Below are 20,686 nucleotides of genomic sequence, written 5' to 3' on the forward strand. Positions count from 1 at the left end.
GTTTTTTCCGTAAACCTCACCATTTCACTAATATTGAAGATTTAAGATTGATTATTTTAAGTCAAATGTCACTTTTGTTTATGAATTTTATAACTCGACAAGAAATGGCTATTATTGAATGGGCAATAGAAATTTTTGTAGCAAATTAACTGCTCTATAAAAATGGTATCTTATGTTTTGGCGATTAAATTAATCGTTCAAAAGATATTCATCATCAAACTTTCATGTATATCGATTTTAAGAGTTTTTGATTAAATAATCGAAAAATTTCAATTTAATCTATCAGTTTTGAGAAAATTTACACGAAAAAATTTTTTTCATCAACTGAGAAACTTCAAAATGTTTTTCAAGCTTTTTTTATGTGTAAGTATTTTTATCTACATTTAAAAAAATAAATTGTACATTATTTATCGCTTAGTTAATCATTTATCAATAAAAAAGCAAAGTTTTCATTATAAATATATTATGATTTCAGTTTTAGAGAAAAAATGTCCAATTAGTTATAAGAAAGTTTTTTATTTCAATTTTCAACTGAGCTATTTATTTTCAAACAATTTTTTGTTGCAAGTAGGGTAGTTTTTTCGATGCTCTTTCACAACTTGCAATAAAAATTGAAATTGCTCTTCGTCTTTCGTTAAGCATTGGTTATATTCACTTACTAATGCGACACCTCGCTCTGCCACATCATTAACAACTTTCAATTGTGCGAAAAATTCTTTATTTTCATTATAACTCTCATCAGTAGACCATAAATCAATATTTTTGTCAAGAAAATCATACGGCAGATCAAAGATCTCAAAAAGTTTTAATGACTTCTTAGAAACAAAGTCACTTATATTTTTTGCAGAATTAAATGTAAATTTTTTCTATCAATAATAAATCTTCTTGCTTTAGAATCTGTACCTTCGCGAGTCTTAACAGCTTCGACAATATTCTTCTTTATGTTTAATGGAACGGTATCATCAAAAAGTGATAAAATAGCAAGTTCATCACTTAAGTACCATAAATGTGAAGTCATTTTTTCACATGTAGCCAAGGAAATTAAAGAATTAATTTTACTGTACTCAATTAAATTTTTCATAAACTCTAAGTCGTGATTAGCAGCAGAAGTCGCAGAAGTTGGTGAAAACCAAGCTTTTACATACACCATAACTATGAAAATACAAAATTGTCGAAGACCATCCAATTCTTTCTTAGAAAGGTCAAATTCATCTCTAAAAATAAACATTTTTAGGCAATAAATTGCCTTTGCCATCCATCTTGCATGATGAACTGCACCAGGACGCTTGAAGAAAACTTGCTCTCGTCGCATTTCTCCCAGAAAAATTAATGACAATTCCAATATTTCTTTATAGTCATCTCGGGGTTGCGATAACTACCAAAAGTAATCAATTATTCGTAAAAATCAAAAATTATCCTCTACACTTAAAATTGTATTTAAATAATACCTGTAAGTATCGCTTAATAAATGAAGATAGATTATTTTTTTCATTCGTAATAATATTAGCAACAATACTATCTTCAACACCAGATTTATACTTCGTTTTATCGAATGTGTCCCAAAATTTTTGAATCTGCCAAATATTGGAACATTTGGTCCGGATGATACTGGCCAATAGACTTCGAATGCACTCCTTAAAATGATCTCATAAATATGATGGCGACATGGTAACCAAATTAATTCTTTTCCTAAGGCCTTTTCAATTTCTTTACATGTACCATGATGGATTCCTGTATAGTAAAAATAGATAATTACACTTTAAGTTCTGTATTTAATAAAAATTGTAACGCATATTTAAAATCTATAAATAAATAAAGAATTATAACTAATGGGCACGTGTCGAAAATTTAATTAATGTATGAAAACAATTCAACTAGAACGATGAAAATAAAATTTTCTTTTAAATATCACCGGCCGACAAAAGAGGACTTTTTGAAAGTTGTTTTGATATGAGTGATAAATATCACTAATTTATAGTGTTATAAACATAAAATTACCTACATAATTACTCTATCACATCAGATTTTTTTACAAACAAGAAAAATGGTTTTTTCTTAATTGAAAAAAAATAATCAATTATTATATTATAAATACATATATTTGAAAACTTCTACAGAAAATGTCATATAAAATAATCGCTATGAATCTATTTTGAGTGAGATCTTTTGCGTTTATCTGTAAAATTACGTCTGGGAGTAATTTTTTCATGGGAATCGTCAATAATATCACGTTTTATCGACCAGCAGTAATCAGCCATCATATTCACATTCCATCGCCCTTGGTACCTTGTTTCCATAGTTTTGATGTCTTGGTGAAACCTTTCATCCTATTCTTCACTATAATCACCAAGATTATCAGGGAAAAAATCCAAATGTGAATCTAAAAAATGGAGTTTTATGCTCATATTACACCCCAATTTTTGATACTTATTTAATAAATTTGCCACAATATTTTTATAGTCAGGATGCTTGTGATTTCCTAGAAAATTGTTGACAACATCTTTGAACGCCAGCCAAGCTTCTGATTCAGTTGTATTTAATGTCTTGTCAAATTTTTCATCGGTCATTAAAGATCTTATTTGTGGCCCATCGAATACTCCTTCTTTTATTTTTGCATCTGATAACCTTGAAAATTTTTACTTAAGTATTTAAAACTATCATTTTCTTTATCCAATGCCTTAACGAATTGTTTCATCATACCGAGTTTAATATGAAGCGGAGGTAATAAAATTTTCTTAGGATCAATTAAATTTTCTCGTATCACATTTTTGGTTCCCGGTTTCAGATTTGTACGAGGATTCCATTGTTTTTGAACGTAATGCTTTGCTCGTGCCGTACTGTCCCACTCGCATAAAAAACAAGGATATTTCGTGTATCCTGACTGCTGACCTAACAGCATAGTTATAATTTTTAGATCTCCACAAAGCTGCCAACCATGTTCTTCATATTTAATTATATCAAGTACTGTTTCTAAGTTTTCATAAGTTTCTTTTAAATGAACAGAATGAGCGACTGGAACAGAAGCATACTGATTCGTGTTGTGTAATAGAACACCTTTTAAACTCCTTTTCGAGGAATCTATAAAAAGTCTCCATTCTCTAGGAACATATTCGGCTCCTAACTTCCTAATGAGATCAGGAATATTATGACAATAAACTAATGATTCTTCTTGATTGAAAAACGGAAGAAATTCCTCTTCACGTTTCCTGTACCAAGCAAAATGTGTATTAGGAGCTAACAAATTTTTGCATTAAGTCTAGATCCCAGAAGTTGAGCAGATTCTTTAGTAAGATTTAAATCTCTAACTAAATCATTTAATTCACCCTGTGTGAATTTCTGAGGCTGATTTAAAATTGGTTCAAAAACTTCATTAGATTCTTGACGCTGCATATTTTGTTCTGATGATGTTGAGCTAAGATCAGATATTGAACTTGAAAGAGGCACTGGAATATCTGGGCCGTGCGGAAGAGGACGTGTTACTGAGGTTACATTTGCGTAGACTATTTTGTTTTTATTTTTAGCATTGAAACCTTTTACATTGGTACAGCAAAAATAACAGTCATCAAAATGATTGACTTGCTCTCTCCATATCATCGGTGTACCAAAAGGTAGAGATGCTTTTTTGCCGTATGTCCACTGCCTTAATAGTTCAACACAAATAGTACACACAAAGTTCGGAGTCCACGATCTGAGTTGAATTTTAAAGCCAAAATAAGAATTATAAGTCTTTTCCACAAATTCAGTAATTTTCAATTTCTGTTTCAAAGTCATAAAATTTTCACAAATGTAACAAAATGTATCTGGACTATTACGACACTTTCTTGAAAACATTATATTTTTCCGACAGTTTTAAATCACAAAACAACAATTGAATATTTTAAACACCAATAATGAAATGTAAACAATTTTTTTAAATAAACAAACTGACTTTAGCAAACCGTTTGTAAACAAAGTAACTATAAAGGCTTCTTTCCATGTAACACGTTTCGAATGATCGCGTCGAGGTTCTAACTAATATATTTTCTCACAAGATGTCACTTAATTCGATAAAAAAAGCGCCATGACTTATTAATTTAATTCATTTTTACTGAGCAATCAAAAATTGCGAATATATTCGTTTTATCAAAAATCTGATGTGATACGATAAAATAAGGTCTGATTTCGGTATCAGCACTATAAAATTGGTGAAAAAAATTTATTATATCTCAGAAAAATCATGTCGGCCGGTGTATTTTATCATTGATTAGTTACCCGTATTAACCGCAGTCGTGTCAAAACACATCGCCTTGATGTAACTAATAATACCCCATTGATTTAACGTTGACAAGATGGTTGCTGTTTGATTTTCTGCCGATCCACTATTCATTTTTGGAACTCCAAGTAACTGCTCAGTACCAAAAGCAGTCAAAATAATCGGTAATCGATCCACAAATTTCGATTCAGAAATGTCATTCAGTATTTTCCCATCCCAATGCACGACATATTTATCATGAGCTTTGAAGTTATCTTTTAGTCCTATAGCAATGTCTTTTCGTAAGAGCATGCGAATTCGTTGAATTGTTCGATAACTAAGAGTTGTATCTTCTACATTATCACCAACACTTGATAGAACTGGAGCAATAATGAACATCGCATTTCTACTACTAACATTAGCTCTGTCGAGTGCTGAGATAAGCTCTGGAGTTAGAATATTTATTTTTGCTCGTGTTGTCGGTATTTGAGGCACATACTCTAAATCTGAACCGAAATTTGTAGCTTGACTTAATGTAAGGGTTGAAGATGACTCTGATTCCTCACTTCGAACAATCTCATGGCTGGTTGAGGGTTGATTCAAATCTAAAATAAGTGTTGTTATTTAATTAATGGAAGCAAAAATATGGAACTCATTCATTTTGACATCAAATAAGGAACACAAAGAGTTTTTTATTTATCATCTACGAACATATTGACATTTATGATATAATTAATTAGAAAAACAATAATATACTTTATTATTCATAATTTATAATCAATTTAATTTATTTTCAATTCTGATTAAAATTTATAATAATTAAATGTTGTAAATACTCACGACTTTCATCTACTTCCATCGTATTCATAGTACTGTTTAATTTATTTGGGTTATTTGAAAGAATTTCTTTCCGGGTATCACTTTTTTGATTTGAATATAGTTCACGAATATCATTATCAAGCAGTTTTATTGATTTATGATCTACAATATCAAATAATGCTTTGATTTCATTCTGAAATATTATTACATTTTTGTTTTGGGCTGATGATTTTTTTCGCACAAAAGATTTTTGCAATTTCAACCATCGGTTATGATAGCGAAGAATTTTTGTATTACATTAGTTGATCCACTAGTCGGGATCTGGTTGTTTTTCCATAGTTCAATAACTTGATCAGTTGCATTTTTAGCACTTTGTTTGATAGAACATTTTAACACTGTGAGCTGATAAAAAAAAACACTCATAACCTCTTTCACTGTTGACAACTTACGTTCTGAAATTTTTTGCATGGGTTTTCCGATCAAATGAATTTCCTTATCCATATTTTCGATAAATATATAAATTTATGTAGTGACCGCAAAATTTGTAAATATTTAATCGTTTTATCACATATAGAAGATCATAACTTGTGGAAACACTAGAAATGCTGTAGAAAATGTAAACAAATAAAAACAATATAACTATAAAGAAAAATGTAGGTGGCGCTAGTTCACAAGGGAAACAGAGTAAATAGAATACAAAACAAAAATTCTCTACAGAAGAAATTTTCCCAAGGACAATATACAGCTGTAGTGGAAAAATTTTTTAAGACGTTTTGAAGACGTTATAAAAAAACAACATGATCGTGATTTCTAATGATGAAAAATAAAAAGTTTGGAATTATTGAATAAAAATTTTGAAAACAAAATTCAAATAATACTTACATTAAAGACAAAAATGAAATTTTCTCAAAACTGATAGATTAAATTGAAATTTTTCGATTATTTAATCAAAAACTCTTAAAATCGATATACATGAAAGTTTGATGATGAATATCTTTTGAACGATTAATTTAATCGCAAAACATAAGATACCATTTTTATAGAGCAGTTAATTTGCTACAAAAATTTCTATTGCCCATTCAATAATAGCTATTTCTTGTCGAGTTATAAAATTCATAAACAAAAGTGACATTTGACTTAAAATAATCAATCTTAAATCTTCAATATTAGTGAAATGGTGAGGTTTACGGAAAAAACATAAGATACCTTTTTTGTAGAGCATTAAATTTCCTACAAAATTCTTAAAAAAATTTTTTCTGTACGACCAATTAATGATGAGGAATGAATTTTTTTCTATTGCACTGAGAAAAAAATGAAAAACTTTGACGCGGAGGATCTTCCTATTAAAATTAAGAGTTCATATTTGGTGAGAATTTTTTTAAGGTGCCTAATAACCCATTTTTCCGTATTAATTGTAAAAAAAAAAATAGTTGATTTTTTTGACCCACCCTAATATATGTATGTATGTATGTATGTATATATGTATATATGTATATATAATCGAATTTTGCCTCGATACAGGTGTTCGATCGTAACAGTTTTCCGCGCTTTCAGGCCTTGACGTGAGACGCCAATTTATAATCGAATTTTTTCATTTATAACCGAAATTTGCACGGAGGCTGTACGGGTACTTAATTCTAAACAAAATTCTGAATTATACTTCGGTATCTTTCCGATTTTCAGTCTCTGATCTTAATAAAAATAAGGCGCCAGGTAATTTTTAATCACTGAAATTACCAAACCAGTGAAAACGTAATCAGATAATTTTTATTCGCTACACTGATAGAAAAACAATCTTGATTTAAGAAACTTTTTTTTCTTAAAAATTTGAAATCTTGAAACTCGATATAGATATAATTCTTTGTAACAGGGTGAATTACCCTAAATCGATAAGTCGCCAGAGGTCGATAATTAGTCGACTCAGCACTGGCGCGCCCTTATCTTCGGAGCCTTCCGTGTAGTAATTAAGAGGGGGGTAAAATGGGTAAGTACTCGGGAGCCGGTGTGTGACAAAATCAGAAGAGGTTTGATAGTCAACCGCACCGGTCGCTACTCAGCAGAAAAACAGGAAACTGAACTTGAAGTGAAAGAAAAACTAAACAATGAGTACCCAGAGGATTCACCACGTCAGAGAGACATCGTGAACAGGAGTTTAAGACAAATTCTCAGGTACTTTATTTCATTCCGTGGGTGGAAGATAGATTGCGGTTTGTACTCGGTCTATCATTCCTCTTCTCCTCTTATATAAAATTTTATTAATAAATTAATTGTGGAACATTTGCTGGTTTTGGATTTGGTGATTTTCATGGGAGTTTATACCCGAAGATCACTCAATCGACCTTGCGGGAAAATTTAATAACTAAAAAATTATCAATTAAATAATTAACATCTGAAAATTTCGTTAATTTTATTGTTGTAATTTTTATAACAATTAACTTAGTAAAATTGATTAATTTTTGTTACTTGAAAATATTCGACAAACTTTTATTCGTGGAATTTTGGTCGAGCGTCAGCACATTTTGTGTGGCAGTTAATTCCAATACCCAAGGTCAAGTAAAACTTAGCTAGCGAATGTTCTAGCAAATAAAATTTGAATATTTCGACGTGTGTCGAATTTTTTATAATTGATAAAACGATTAGAAAACTATTAAGAATTTTATATTAGGAATTTATTATTGAAAATATTATATATTGTAAAATTATTTTTTATTTATAAATTTCGTAATTTTGGGGATTAAGTCCGTGAAGTAGTTAAATTAAAATTACTGAAACTTGATAATTATCGGCGTGGACATTAAGTCCAAGAAATCAGTTAATTGAGTCAAAAATATCACAGGAAAAATTTAGTCAGAATTAATTAATAATTTTATGTTAATAATTTTGAACGTGATTGTAAAAATTTTTTCGTGATTAATTTAATTACCAAAAGTTAATCCAAGGTATTAAGACTTTTTTTTCTAAATAATTACTGTTATATTCTTAAGACCATGACTATAGGTTACTTTGGAATTTTAATCTATCTAATATTTTAATAGAATTAAAATTAATAATCGGAATTTGAGAATTGTAATAGTTAGTTCAAGGTTATTTAGAAATTGATTGTTAAATTGGAATTATCGTTTTTACCAATAACTAATGATTGAATAATTTAAATTAATAATATTGTAATTAAATTAAAATCACTTTCTTTAATTTAAAATAAGAATCAATTAAGCAAAGTGTGGGTTATGTGTGTGAAGAATTGTACGGTTAATGCTTGATATAGAGTGTTAATAGTGTTTAGTTTGGTAGTCCGGAGGACTTACTTTTAATTTATAAAAGTGTGTAAAGTTAGTTCGTTTTGGTAGTCCGGTGGACTTGTAATTTTAAGCTTAGTTGTAAGACAGGTGTGGGAGACCGTTTGTTAGAAAAAGCCCATTAGTTAAAAACAGGTGTGGGAGACCGTTTGTTAGAAGAAGCCCATTAGTTTAGGACAGGTGTGGGAGACCGTTTGTTAGAAAAAGCCCAAAAGTTTAAGGACAGGTGTGGGAGACCGTTTGTTAGAAAAAGCCCATCTAGTCATCGTATCGTCGTTGGAAGGTTCGTTTGTAAATATCGTTTATTTCGCAGTTATTCTCCGCTTCGTTAGATAATAAGTTAATTATAGTGTGTGAGTGAGCGCTTAAATTGTTAAATTTGTTAATTTTTTTTATTTTTAATAAATATCGATCGATCTTGTTAATTAATTATTTATTATTCAACAGCACCTTCCTCCACTCTCTCTACCCTAAGATTAAGTTTTCTCAGCTCTGGACCGGTTTAAAATCCAGGAACCGTGATTAAAAATCCTGGTGGCGCCCTAATAATTATATTGGTTGTTAATTTTGTTTATTTATTTATAAAATTGATTAGGGGCCAACCTGAACAGGTAAAACTGTTACATCTTTCAAGAATTTTTGTCTCTTGGTTCAAACTAGGTGATAACATTGATTCAAGATATTACCGACTTGTGTTAAGAATGGCTTTTTTCTTGAGTCATTAATTTACTTACTTCCAAAAAATAATTTTTTTTCGGTATAACAATTAAAGACTATTTAGATTTTGAAATATACTTTGATGAATCATTCTAAGTTTTTTAAACGATAATGTTATTTTAGTTAAAAAACTAAATGTATCGATTGAAGATAATATAGCTCTTAAGCCAAGAAAATCTAAATCAAGACAAGAAATTCTTGAAACAAAATAATCATTAGTCTTCCAAAATAAATTCTTAGATCAAGAAAATATCTCTTGAGTCAACATACATTTTTTATCAGTGTAGGAATTATCAAACTAGCCAAACTCAAACGAAAACTTAAATGAGAACGTAACCATAACCTAAACTTAAATAAAACTAGATAATTTTTTATTCGCTAGAAATTCTCAAACTAGCCAATAAACGTAAACTTAATCAGAAACACCAAACTTAACAAAAAATAGACCAAAGAATCAAAGAACGGAAAGACAACGGGATACCTCGGGGTGGCTCAGTGTGCTGGTTTGTGGAGAGTGGGTGTGATTCGAGTAGAAAGTGGATCTATGATTGCAATAATTTTATTCGCAACACCAAAGATTTATGCTTAACAAAATTCTTATTTATTCAATAACCTTTATCTTAAATAACAAACTTGATCATAACTCACGACAAAATTATCATAATTGTACAGCTAACAATAGTCAACGCTATAGTCATGTTACAGACCCTTGCTCTTATGAAATTAAATAAAATAAATAAATAAGTACATGAAGTAATTTTATAATAAATACTAAATAATGATTATTAGATAAATAAATTTATGGATAATGACTCATGAGAAACGTGAGAGTTCTTATCTATGCAGTAATTTTTGCTTAATCCCAAATTTTTCAGGGGGTTAATTAATTTTTAGTATTCAACTACATGCTTTATATATTTTTGACTAGAATTTCATGAATATTATAGAGATTATTTATAACTTTTATAGAAATTTGTGCTTTCTTTGCAGTTTTCTTTCAAGATTTTTGAATTCATTATTTTAACCAATTATTTTATTTGACTTTTCACGAAATACGTTACCTGTATGAGAGCTGGCGTCCCTGTTCGAGCGCCATTTGAGACATAAATTTTTCTTTTTAATGATAAATTTATTTATCAACCCACTAAAACCTCGCGGATAAGAATTTTAATCGGTTGAACCTCTAAATATTGATTTTGGACCACCAGCTCTCGGAAATCCGATTCCTTACAGACGACGTAAATCGTGTTTTAAGTAAATAGAGAGTGTAGAAATTGTTTAGGAAGATACGAAGTCTCACGTGTTGCCAGTAATAATTCTTTCTTTACTTACAATACGCAGCGATGATTAGAATATTTGGGATGATTGGCACAGCAATCCTTGAACAATAAATCTCTGAAGGTTTACGTCCTTCAAAGGCCTCAAGGTGAATATGGTTGATGTACGATGAACAATTTATTAACTTATTCACACATAACTTAATTTTACCAATTAAACACGTGTATTCGGTGATGATAAATTATAACTTTATTGTCATCTATTTTATCAACAATAACGAATAAATTATATAATTAAACAATATAAACTTAGTATTAATACAATAGAATTATGAAATAGGATGTATGAATATAATAGATTGATAGGATGATTTAGTAGCGTGTAGCTAGTTGGGGAGTTGGATCGAAGTCTGATCTATAATTTTCGGACTGGACGCGTCGTGGGCGTTCATCCCCACTATTTCCCGGGACTCCTACCGTCAGGAAAAATCAATTAAAATTAACCCAGTGTCGGTAACGAAGGTTTTTGGGCGGCTAATTGAAAGCTGATAGGAACTGGACAATTTGTAGTGTCTCAATATATATATATATATATATATATATATATATATATATATATATATATATATATATATATATAAACTTTTGAACCATATGTATTTTCTGAATCAGCTCGACGAACCGAGTCGAGATATAGCAAAATTTTTTAAAAGTTTCGTCATGAGGACCAATGCAATAGTTAGATTTCTATGAAATCTACTAAAAATAATGCTAAATATAATTGGTAATTAAAAATTTAATGAGGTGAATAGACTTATTGTATTTAAGAAACAGACTTATTTAAGACTTATTTAATTTAAGAAAAGATTTAAGGTAAATCGTGTATTCTCAACAAAAATTATTCGTAATTAAATTTAAATCATTTGTCTATTTTTATAAATGTCCACTTTTATGAATCTCCGTTATTATGAATGCCCATTTCTACTAATTTTCATTTAAGTAAGTATTTTTTTTTTATAGAAGTTCATTTATTCAAAGGTACATTTTTACAGATTTCATTTTTATTGATGGGCATTTATACAACGGTCCATTTATTATTATCATTCGGTTATATTTCGCGCTGTCCAATTGACACTCATATCGCTGTAGTGCCCGCTGTCCACTAGACCCTCACGCTACTTTATCGACTTCGCTCTGTGCACCGCACCCTCATGCTACTCTAACTTATTTCACGCTGTCCTCTGGACCCTCAAGTCACTGTGCTGACCCTCACGTTACCACGAACGCTGTCCACACAGCGCACGCTGTCCCCGAACCCTCACATCACTCTAGGAGAACTACCCCGAAGCCAGAGGAGTATACGATGAAACCGAGATAGTCTTTTTACACTCTCACACCCACGCTGATCTTCACTAATAATAACTACTATAAATTTCCAACTTATGAATTAATTCCAAAATTATTTCTTAATTAATAATTATTATATATTAGTTGTTCGACTTGTTTACTAATTATCAATTTCTTATTTACCAAATTACTGCCGTGTTCTAAAATATTACAACAATAATAATCTAAAACAAAATCCCTAATTGTCTTGATTTAATCCTATTTGTTCTTTCAGAGAATTTATTAAAGAAATTTTTAACCCTTTAGTATTAATTCAAGTTAATTAATTTCGATAATTGAGTGAACTTAATATTGTCTAAACTATTCTTATTTAATTAAATTCAAATTATTTAATCTATTCATAAGTTGTACACTTAACTAAATTTTACTTTTTCCCTAAACGTGAAAATTTTACAAATGTTTGTGTATAAGCCGAGAGATTTTAGTCTTGACCTTGAGAGGTTTTATATTAAGTTTTAGCGCGTGACAAGATGGCCGAATTTCTCAAGGCCCCGAGTACTGTAATAAAACTTTTGTCCAATTTTTTTTTGACATTTGTGTAATTAGGTCAGAGATTTTATTTTCCATTTTTTTCCAAACTTTCCTCTATCCTCTGTGTTCCTATCCTTAGATCTTGATCTGAAGCGAGATCTTTTACTTCTATTTCCTTTTAGTCCAAGAGCCCGTGAGTGCCAGACCTTCGGATTTTTTAAAAGCTGAAAGTTTTTCTATGTGTGTCCCTAGTACAGGTAAGAATGATCCCCACCCATGAAGCTGAGGCAGCGGTGGCTTTGGCAGGTAACAGGTAACAAAGGTGTGTAAAATTCCATCTCTAATTCATCATTAAATAAAACTGAATTTTTAACTTCCCGCTAAGAAAATCAATGATTTTCGAAAAATCGGGAAGTTATTGTTTTTACTCCGTTTTGCAAAAATTGAGGTTCCAACAAATCTCGACGTTTGGAAGCCCTAAGAAGCTTTCCTGACTATTTTTACGATGATGTCCGTACGCCTGTGTGCGTGCGTGCGCATGTGTGTGTGTGTGTGTGTGTGTGTGTGTGTGTGTCGGCTTGACCGATATTATCGCGGTTGGTGTCATTCGAAAGGGCTTCGCCAAACTTAGATTTCCTGAACTGTTTTTAGAGATTCGCTGACTTAATAACAATGAACAAGAATTAATCTTTATGTTTATTAATTCGTATACAGTATCTGATGTGAACGAAGCTTTTAATCGAAAAAAGTTGCAAAATTTCGATGCTAGCAATTTAGCACCTCACAAAAGTGAGCTATTAAACCAGTAAATAATGGTTGGATACTGGAAAATGACCACTACTATTTTGAATGGTTTGAAGGCGATCAATTACCAAATCATGTCAGTGAATCTCTAAAAACAGTTCCAGGTATTTGATAATTGTATTAAATTATTGTACTTTAATTTGGGACTGTTTGTAATTGAATTAACTTGATTTTTTTACTATTGCAGAAACAGAAACAGATGGAGAAGACAATATTGAAGACGATCAATCTACAGCAAGGAAAAATAGTGACGAGGAATATGGATATATTGACGATAACGATGAAAGTGATGAAAATGATGAAAATGTTTAAAGATTTAATCAAAATAAATGAATTTCTCTGTAAATTTCTCATCTTAAAAAAAAATGTGTCATTTAGTATAATAAACAATAAAATTTCATTTACTTTAATTTATTGGCTTTATAATTCTAATAGCATTGAAAATAATAAACTTCTTAAAAATGAAAAATAATCTAAATTAAATTATTAGATTTTCGACATGATTGACATTGTATTGGAAAAATTTTACTGAGTATTGTTTTAAATATTTTTTATTCAAACTGTAAAAATTTATTTAATGAAATTTCGTGATTAAGAAAAGATAAACTACACAATTTGAAATTAATAACTGTGGATGCGCAGTGAAGGGTCGCAATGGACTAAGCGCTCTGTTTCACGCTGTTTTCACTAGTCACTGTATACGATCCTTGCTCTCCCGACTACTGCTCACTTTGAATGCGTTTGGCAAGATGATAGAACCTTCGAAACTGTCCGGCTACTATGTAAACATAGTTTAATAGGCCCCCAAAAAATTATATATAAAATTTAGGTTTTATAATATAACGTAAGTATAATTATGAATTATAAAAGTTTAGGGGTGTCCAGCAAAGAGTTGTCACCATACTAACTGTCTGGCATTGAGCAACGCGAGTTTTGATATTATTATGAATCAAATATAAAAAAATTTAGTTTTATTCCATGATGAATTTGAGATGGAATTTTACACACCTTTGTTACCTGTTACCTGCGAAAGCCACCGCTGCCTCAGCTTCATGGGTGGGGATCATTCTTCCCTGTACTAGGGACACATATAGAAGAACTTTCAGCTTTTATAAAAATCCGGTCTGGCACTTCCGGGCTCTTGCTCTATTTGGCCCTTATCTGTTTAATATTACTCGTTGACTTTTGGGTTAAATTATTAAACCCATAACTTTGTACGTGTAAAACGTTATACATGACAAAACAATATGACTGAAGGCAGCGCCACGTGCCGAAGACCAGCAGTAGCGCCGAATTTTCAACCTAAATTTAAAAAAGTGTGAAATATCAGCAATGACAAGCATTACTACAATTTTTCATCGAGAACGAGACGTGTAGTATAATGATAAGTTTTCTATGGACTGTAAGATGGACCACATTTCAGATTCCAACTCAACTGAATTATGTCTATTTCCAAATGTTCAAATGTAAACTACTAAAATGTCGATTTTCAAATTAATCAAAATTTAAATATACATGGCGTTACTAGATTTACAATGTGAAAATAAATTCATGAAATTATTGTCACTTTTCAAGTTTTAAATGTCAAAATTGTAATTTTATTTTAATGATCAAATACAATTATAACAAACTTCGAGTTTTTCAATTTTGCTACCTTTCATATGAAGAATTCTTAATTATTCTAAAGACTACGGGATGCTACTATTAGTATCCCTGTAATGTACCATCTGTCCATAGAGTGGAATGTCAACTCAGAAATTATTTTAAATTCAACTCATAGAAGTAACCTTAATTTATTAATTAATTAAAATTCGATTGTGAACGTCATCCATCAATTGATCTTATAAATGAACTACTTATATATTAATTAATGGATCTTTATAACTTTATATCTAGTTATTCGTTAAAGTGATTTAATCAATTTTTTTTTCTTTTTGTTTTTTTCCAGAAATGTGGCAAAAATTAGAAATTTTAAATCTATGCAGGAATAAACTAAGTGCCTTACCTGCTTCTATCTGTCGAATTTCCAACCTGAGATGTCTCTATTTGAATGATAATCATTTAGAATTTGAAGGAATCCCTCCGGGTATTGGTAAACTGTCGTCGCTACAGATATTTTCTGCAGCAAAAAATCATTTGAAGATGATACCGGAAGGATTATGCAGGTACAATAAATTCTTTTTTCTTTCGTAACACTCTAGACATACAGTCTCAACTTTTACTTTGATTAATACACTTTTTGCAAAAATTGTGGGAGTCATCAAAATTTTCGAATTTTTTGATGATCTTGTTTCATTAAAGGGATTTTTAAGCTAACAGAATTTTGGGCTTGCAAAGCTCAAAATTACATCAAAATGATATTTTTAAGCTCGAAGATCTCAAAAACGTAATGAATGCAGTTTTATACGTTTACGTATGAAATTAGCGGAAAGTTGTAGGGATAACCTTCAGGGTCAACCATTTCCCTACTTTTTTTTTCTTTTTTTTCATAGAGGTAGGTAAAATACATTTACGTATGCCAGGACAAGATGTTCGGCCTCAGTATGGTTGACTCAAATGTCAATAGTATTGAAAACAATACGGACTAAACATCTTCCTCTCTCCTTTCCCGAAAGATGTTATAAGAAAGACTGGATCGGAACCGCGTTAGCCTTACTTTAATCCCGTCCGTATTGCGTCTCACGACGCCTACTCCTGGATACTGGTCCTTTTCTGCAGCTTTTTCTTGTATAAAGCGCTGCGCATAAGCTGCGACAGCTGACTACTTATGTTCTTTTTTGAGCATGCAGGTTACGAAGCTTTTCGGAGAAAGCGTGGTGCCAATAATTTCTTCGGTGTTACTTCTGTAGTTCTTCACTCGAAAAAAGTGTGTTCGGCGTCGTTGATTTGGTCCGGGCGGTATTTGCATGTCGGCGTTTGATGCAGCCCCATCTTGAAGAGGTAGGCGTTAAACTGTCTGTGTCCTGTCAATAGCTCAGTGAGGAAGAAGCCCGTGTCCCCATACTTCCGAGAAAGCCAGACGTTGATGTTTAGGATCCGGCGCGCTGTTCGTCTGCCTGTCTCTACCGATGTCTATCAGTCCTATCACTCTTGTTGCGTTTCCGCTTTTATTCTCATTTTTGCCTCTTTCATGTTTTCGTGACTGGTTCTAGCGTCGTAGAGTTTTACTCTCTCGGACTCTAGAAGGTTGTTGGGAGCAGCTCCTGCAATAACCAATACAGCCGCTTTGGAAACTGCGGTAGGCCCAGGTAACCCTGAGAGCGCCTCGCTGCTGTACTGCTGCCATTTTTTTTCGGTGGATCTTCTGCTTTAATATGTCTGATCTTATCTTCGCTTGATAAAGCAGTACTGAATGGGCTGCTTCCAGAAAAACTCTTTTCTTTTTGGTTCTTGGTCCCATAGTGTTGGATATAATTCTTGCAAGGCTAAACACCGTTTCTTGCATGCACCATCAAGGTGCTCACGGAAAGATAGTTTCTCGTCTATCATTACCCTCGGATAGCGCAGGACCCTTGTTGACGTCAGTGTTATCCCTCCCATGTCTACGGTGAATGGTTTTGGGAACCATTTTTGACATGTCAGGACTATCATCTCGGTCTTATGCTTTGCGAGTTTCAGATGGTGTTTATCAAGCCAAGTTTTAAAGACTTCAATAGTTTTATGAACCAATAGTTCTGCTTCCTCTACGCTGTCTACTACTATCGTGGCCGCGATGTCGTTAGCAAAGTCCGTGATTTCTATTTATTTTGACCACGGGATTTCTAGGAGCTGGTCGTAGTTCGTTAAATCAGGTCCCATAATTAAACCTTGCGGCACGCTTGCTGTTATATCGTGTTTCTGTGTACTTTCCGTAGTTTCTTTGATAAACGTCCTTTTGTGAAGATAGTTATCGATTTTGGCCAGATTTTCTGACTTTGTCAAATTTGTGCTCCATGGGATCTAAAATATCTCCTCATTTTGCGCTGTTAAAAGCGTTTTTGATGTCTAGTGTGAGGAGGAGACACACCTTGTGAGCTTTGAAGCTACCAGACCATGCTTTTGTTAAGTCTCCATGACTTTTTAGATCGCGTCGACTGTCGATCGTCCTTTCCGAAAACCATGTTGGTTAGTGTCAAAGCCTCCGGCACGATCGATGTTGCAAATTTTTTTTTGTATGAACTTTTCGAGCAGTTTTCAGCGATTTCCAACATGCAGAGTGGTCCAAATGATGAAGGTGTTACAGGCATTTCTTTACTTTTGTCTAAAAGGACCAATCTCTGTCGCTTCCAGACCGCGGGAAACGTCCCAGTTGCCATGCATGCGTTGTCAGTGTACAGGAGTATGTCTGGGTATTCCAGGGCAATAGTTTTGATCACCGATGCCCGGATGCCATCAGGGCCAAGTGCCTTTCTTGTCTTGAGAGACTTATTCGCGTCTTGTGGTTCCTTGGTTGTAAAGGGTGTAGCTTCGTCGTTATTAGCGCAGTGTTTCTTCTCCCGCGGCGAGTGTTTAGGGAAAAGCATCGCTATAATGCTGTCCATTAAGGCAAGAGACTTCGGCGCTTCGGGTGAAGCCTTTCCCAGTCATTTAGTGACAATTTGGTGAGCTTTACCCCAGATGTCCTTGTCGAGATCATTACAGATCTCTTTCCAAAACGTCCCTTTACTTGCTTTGATGGCTCGGTTTAACGTCTTTTTCATCTGTTTGTACTCGTTTGAATCTAAGTCCTGGTTTAGGAAGCGTTTCGCAGCTCTTGTTGCGCGGCGACGTTTTACTTCCGTTTAGAAAGGTCGCGTTGCGGAACTGGGGCAGATGTCAGTTAAACGCTGAATGTCACAAACTGGTGATCACTGCCACTGTATTCTTCGAATACAGTTCTGTCTTTGATCAGTTGGCAATCCTTGGAGTTGCCAGCGAGATGTCGAAGATGGATTTCTTGTACCCCGGTCTTCTAGAGGTTTTAGTAGTTCCAGTGTTCAGCATTTTCACACTTTAGTGTCAGAAGTCAGCAATCCATTCAGCCGATTTGGCGTTCAAATCACCAGCTTCGATGACTTCAATGTCAAGCTTGCCAATGGTGTCCTCTGTGTTTGCCAACTTCTGGCGAAACTCACTAATCCCTTCTTTCGCAGTAAAATTTACCCCAAAGCGCACCTATTTAGGTTGCATTGTAGTATGCGTGTCATTTGTTTTTGACGTAAAAATTCTTTGTAAAAAAAAATAATAATAAAATTTATTTTAAGCCGTAAGATGGACGGCGGGGGAAGATGGTCGATCTTAACATCTTAACATCTAAGCATCTTGACTGTATCGGTGTGAGCAGTAGCTGACTATCGCATCGGTAAGAGCCCTACTGTCTTCAGTTTTTTGAGCCATTTCAAGGAGAACGCTTCCGTGTTTCGTCCTTTCAATAGACGATGTCTACACAAGTCTCGACAGGACTTACCTTGGCCTTGATTTCTTTATGGATGGCTGCATATGTTTAGCTTTCGATTGGTTTGACCAGAACAGCCTTAGTTTTTGTCTTCTCCCTTCTTGGTTTTTTAGAACCACCCTAACTTGGCTAGTTTTGGGCTACAGTGGATTTATCCGCTGGTTCCTGTTCTCTTTCCTTTTTCTTCTGTGTGTTGCAGTTAAGAAAATTACGCCTTTCTGATACGCTATTAATTTGAATTATTCTGCATTGGCAAGTGTTGTTTTAGTACAGTTTGGGAATTTTTGCCTGTGATGTTGAATTAATTGGAGTAAAAATTGTTTTTGCTCTTCGTTTCTCGTTAAACAACGATTGTAAGCAGTAATAAGAGCTACATCTCGCTCCGCTACATCATTGACGACTTTTAAACTTTTCAAAATTTTTTTACCTTCAATGTAATCTTGATTTGTTTCCCATAAATCTGGGTGAATATCAAAGAACCCATATGACAATTGGAGCTGTTTAAAAAGAAAAAGAGACTCCACACTAATGAGATCACTTAGATCTTTTTGAACTAATGTATCCAGATCACTCTCTTTCACGTTAAATCTTATTTCCCGCGTGTTATCACTTTTTTTATGTTTAATAGCGTTTATCATTTTCAATTTGATGTCTACTGTTATTCTTTCATCAAAAAAAGATGAACCAATTAAGTGTTTTGACAAATACCAAAGATAAAATTTTAATTTTTCAAGAGCAGCCTTTGCAACGTTTGATTGGACGTGCTGGTATTCTATGAGAGTTTGTAGTAACTTTAAGTCATTGTATGGTGCACCAATAGCAGAAGAAGCTTCGAACCAAGCTTTAATGTAGAAAACCACTATAAAAATGGAGATTTCGCAAACACTAACAATATCTTTTCTTGATAACAAAAATTGATTTTGGAAAATGATCATTTTAAGAATGTAGATGGCTTTTGTAAGCCATCTCGCATGATGCATGGCTCCAGGAAGTTTAAATTTTATTCCTTTAGGTGGTGTACCACCTAAAAATATATGTGCTAACTCCAGCAGTTCTTGATTGTCATCTCTAGGATGAAATATCTGAGAAAAAAATATCAAATTAATATTATAATTGATAAATGTGAGGAAGTGAATTAATTTACACTAATATTTATGTTGAATAATCTAAATGAATCTTTATTTGTCTTCTAAATAATAAATAATTAATAATATGTTATTACTAATATTATAATAATATAACGTAGACCGTAAAGAAAAATAATTAATATAAAGAGGCACGTGGTAGCACGTAATACAACCAAGCGTACTACGCACAAAGAAAATATGAAGAATGTAGGGGAGAAGAGTCGTATGCGCCGTCAAGCGGCGCGTAGACCGACGCCAACTCACTAGCGATAATAATAATAGTATAGATATATAATAATAATAAGCTTAAGCGGACTTGGGTAAATCTTGACTTCTTAACAATAAATAACTAATTTCAATTTATTTGAACTTTTATTAATTACTTGTAGCCGATCCAATATGAACTGTTTAATTTCTTCAACTCTTTCACCTAAAACTCCAACAACTCTAGCATCCTGTAAGCCAATTTTGTAATTAGACTTGTCTATTAAACGCCATTCTTTTTGAAATCTTTTAAAAATCGGAACCTCTGGCCCTCTCGTGACTGGCCAAGAAACTTCGAATACGTTTTTAAGAATTATTTCAAACACATGATGGCGACAAGCAAAATGCAAAAGATTTCTTTCTAACATTTTTTCTATTACACCGCAGGTACCATTTTTAAGACTTTAAAATGCGAAAAAAAAAATCAATATAATCGTCAAATCATTTTCTACAATTTCAATTAAATAATCTGTTTAAAAAAATCAATCAAAATAAAATTATCATTACCAGTATTTACAGCTGCAATATCAAAACACAGCCCTTTGATTCGGTCTTTTAAATTCCACTCACCCAAAGTTTCTACGATTGCTGTCGCTTGCTTAATTGCTGTACCTTCATCTATCTTAGGAACACCTAACAGATGTTCCAAGTTCAATCCCGTCACAACAACTGGTAAGCGATCGATTGTTTCTATTCCATAAACTTCAGGGAGTATTTTCCCATCCCAATGTAGAATCATATTTTCAGGTACTTGCAAAGTTTCTTTCAATTCTTTAGTGAAGGCTTCACGAATTTCCATTCTTCCATTCTTCTTCTACGAATAGTACTTGTTGAAAAAAGCCAAAATCATCATTTGGCAT

General features: G+C 32.6%; 3 protein-coding genes across 12 annotated transcripts in view; 1 reads left to right on the forward strand and 2 right to left on the reverse strand.

The window, feature by feature from the left end:
* The window catches only part of Flii (FLII actin remodeling protein), a 198,619-nt gene that overhangs the window by 25,533 nt on the left and 152,400 nt on the right, over positions 1–20,686 (forward strand). For all 10 annotated transcript variants that reach the window (XR_012480669.1, XM_074256235.1, XM_074256234.1 and 7 more), the window contains one exon: positions 14,971–15,187. Coding sequence is in view for 9 of the 10 variants with exons in the window: in XM_074256235.1 (XP_074112336.1) it covers positions 14,971–15,187 (217 nt within the window). In the remaining variant the exon portion in view is untranslated. The remainder of the gene's footprint in view (positions 1–14,970; positions 15,188–20,686) is intronic.
* Positions 501–1,564, reverse strand: LOC141536224 (uncharacterized). Its single transcript, XM_074256595.1, has 2 exons — positions 1,449–1,564; positions 501–1,375 (listed from the first exon to the last, which is right to left on the reverse strand). Exon 2 carries the CDS (start codon positions 1,310–1,312, stop codon positions 833–835), a length of 480 nt encoding a protein of 159 aa, XP_074112696.1. The 5' UTR covers positions 1,313–1,375; positions 1,449–1,564; the 3' UTR covers positions 501–832.
* LOC141536083 (uncharacterized) lies at positions 4,244–5,334 on the reverse strand. The gene is made up of 2 exons (XM_074256326.1): positions 5,072–5,334; positions 4,244–4,836 (listed from the first exon to the last, which is right to left on the reverse strand). The coding sequence occupies exons 1-2, from the start codon at positions 5,097–5,099 to the stop codon at positions 4,244–4,246; spliced, it is 621 nt and encodes a 206-aa protein (XP_074112427.1). The 5' UTR covers positions 5,100–5,334.

The sequence above is a fragment of the Cotesia typhae genome, unplaced genomic scaffold (genome assembly GCF_013202065.1).
Source record: "Cotesia typhae breed Kobodo isofemale line unplaced genomic scaffold, CoteBio_Ctyphae scaffold_152, whole genome shotgun sequence".
Lineage (NCBI taxonomy): Eukaryota > Metazoa > Arthropoda > Insecta > Hymenoptera > Braconidae > Cotesia > Cotesia typhae.

Bases quoted from the DNA above. Each gene is read 5' to 3' on its own strand.
- LOC141536224 (XM_074256595.1), bottom strand. From the start codon at position 1,312: ATGCGACGAGAGCAAGTTTTCTTCAAGCGTCCTGGTGCAGTTCATCAT.
- LOC141536083 (XM_074256326.1), bottom strand. From the start codon at position 5,099: ATGAATACGATGGAAGTAGATGAAAGTC. The intron at 4,837-5,071 runs GTGAGTATTTAC...CACTTATTTTAG, and splicing joins GATGGAAGTAGATGAAAGTC to ATTTGAATCAACCCTCAACC.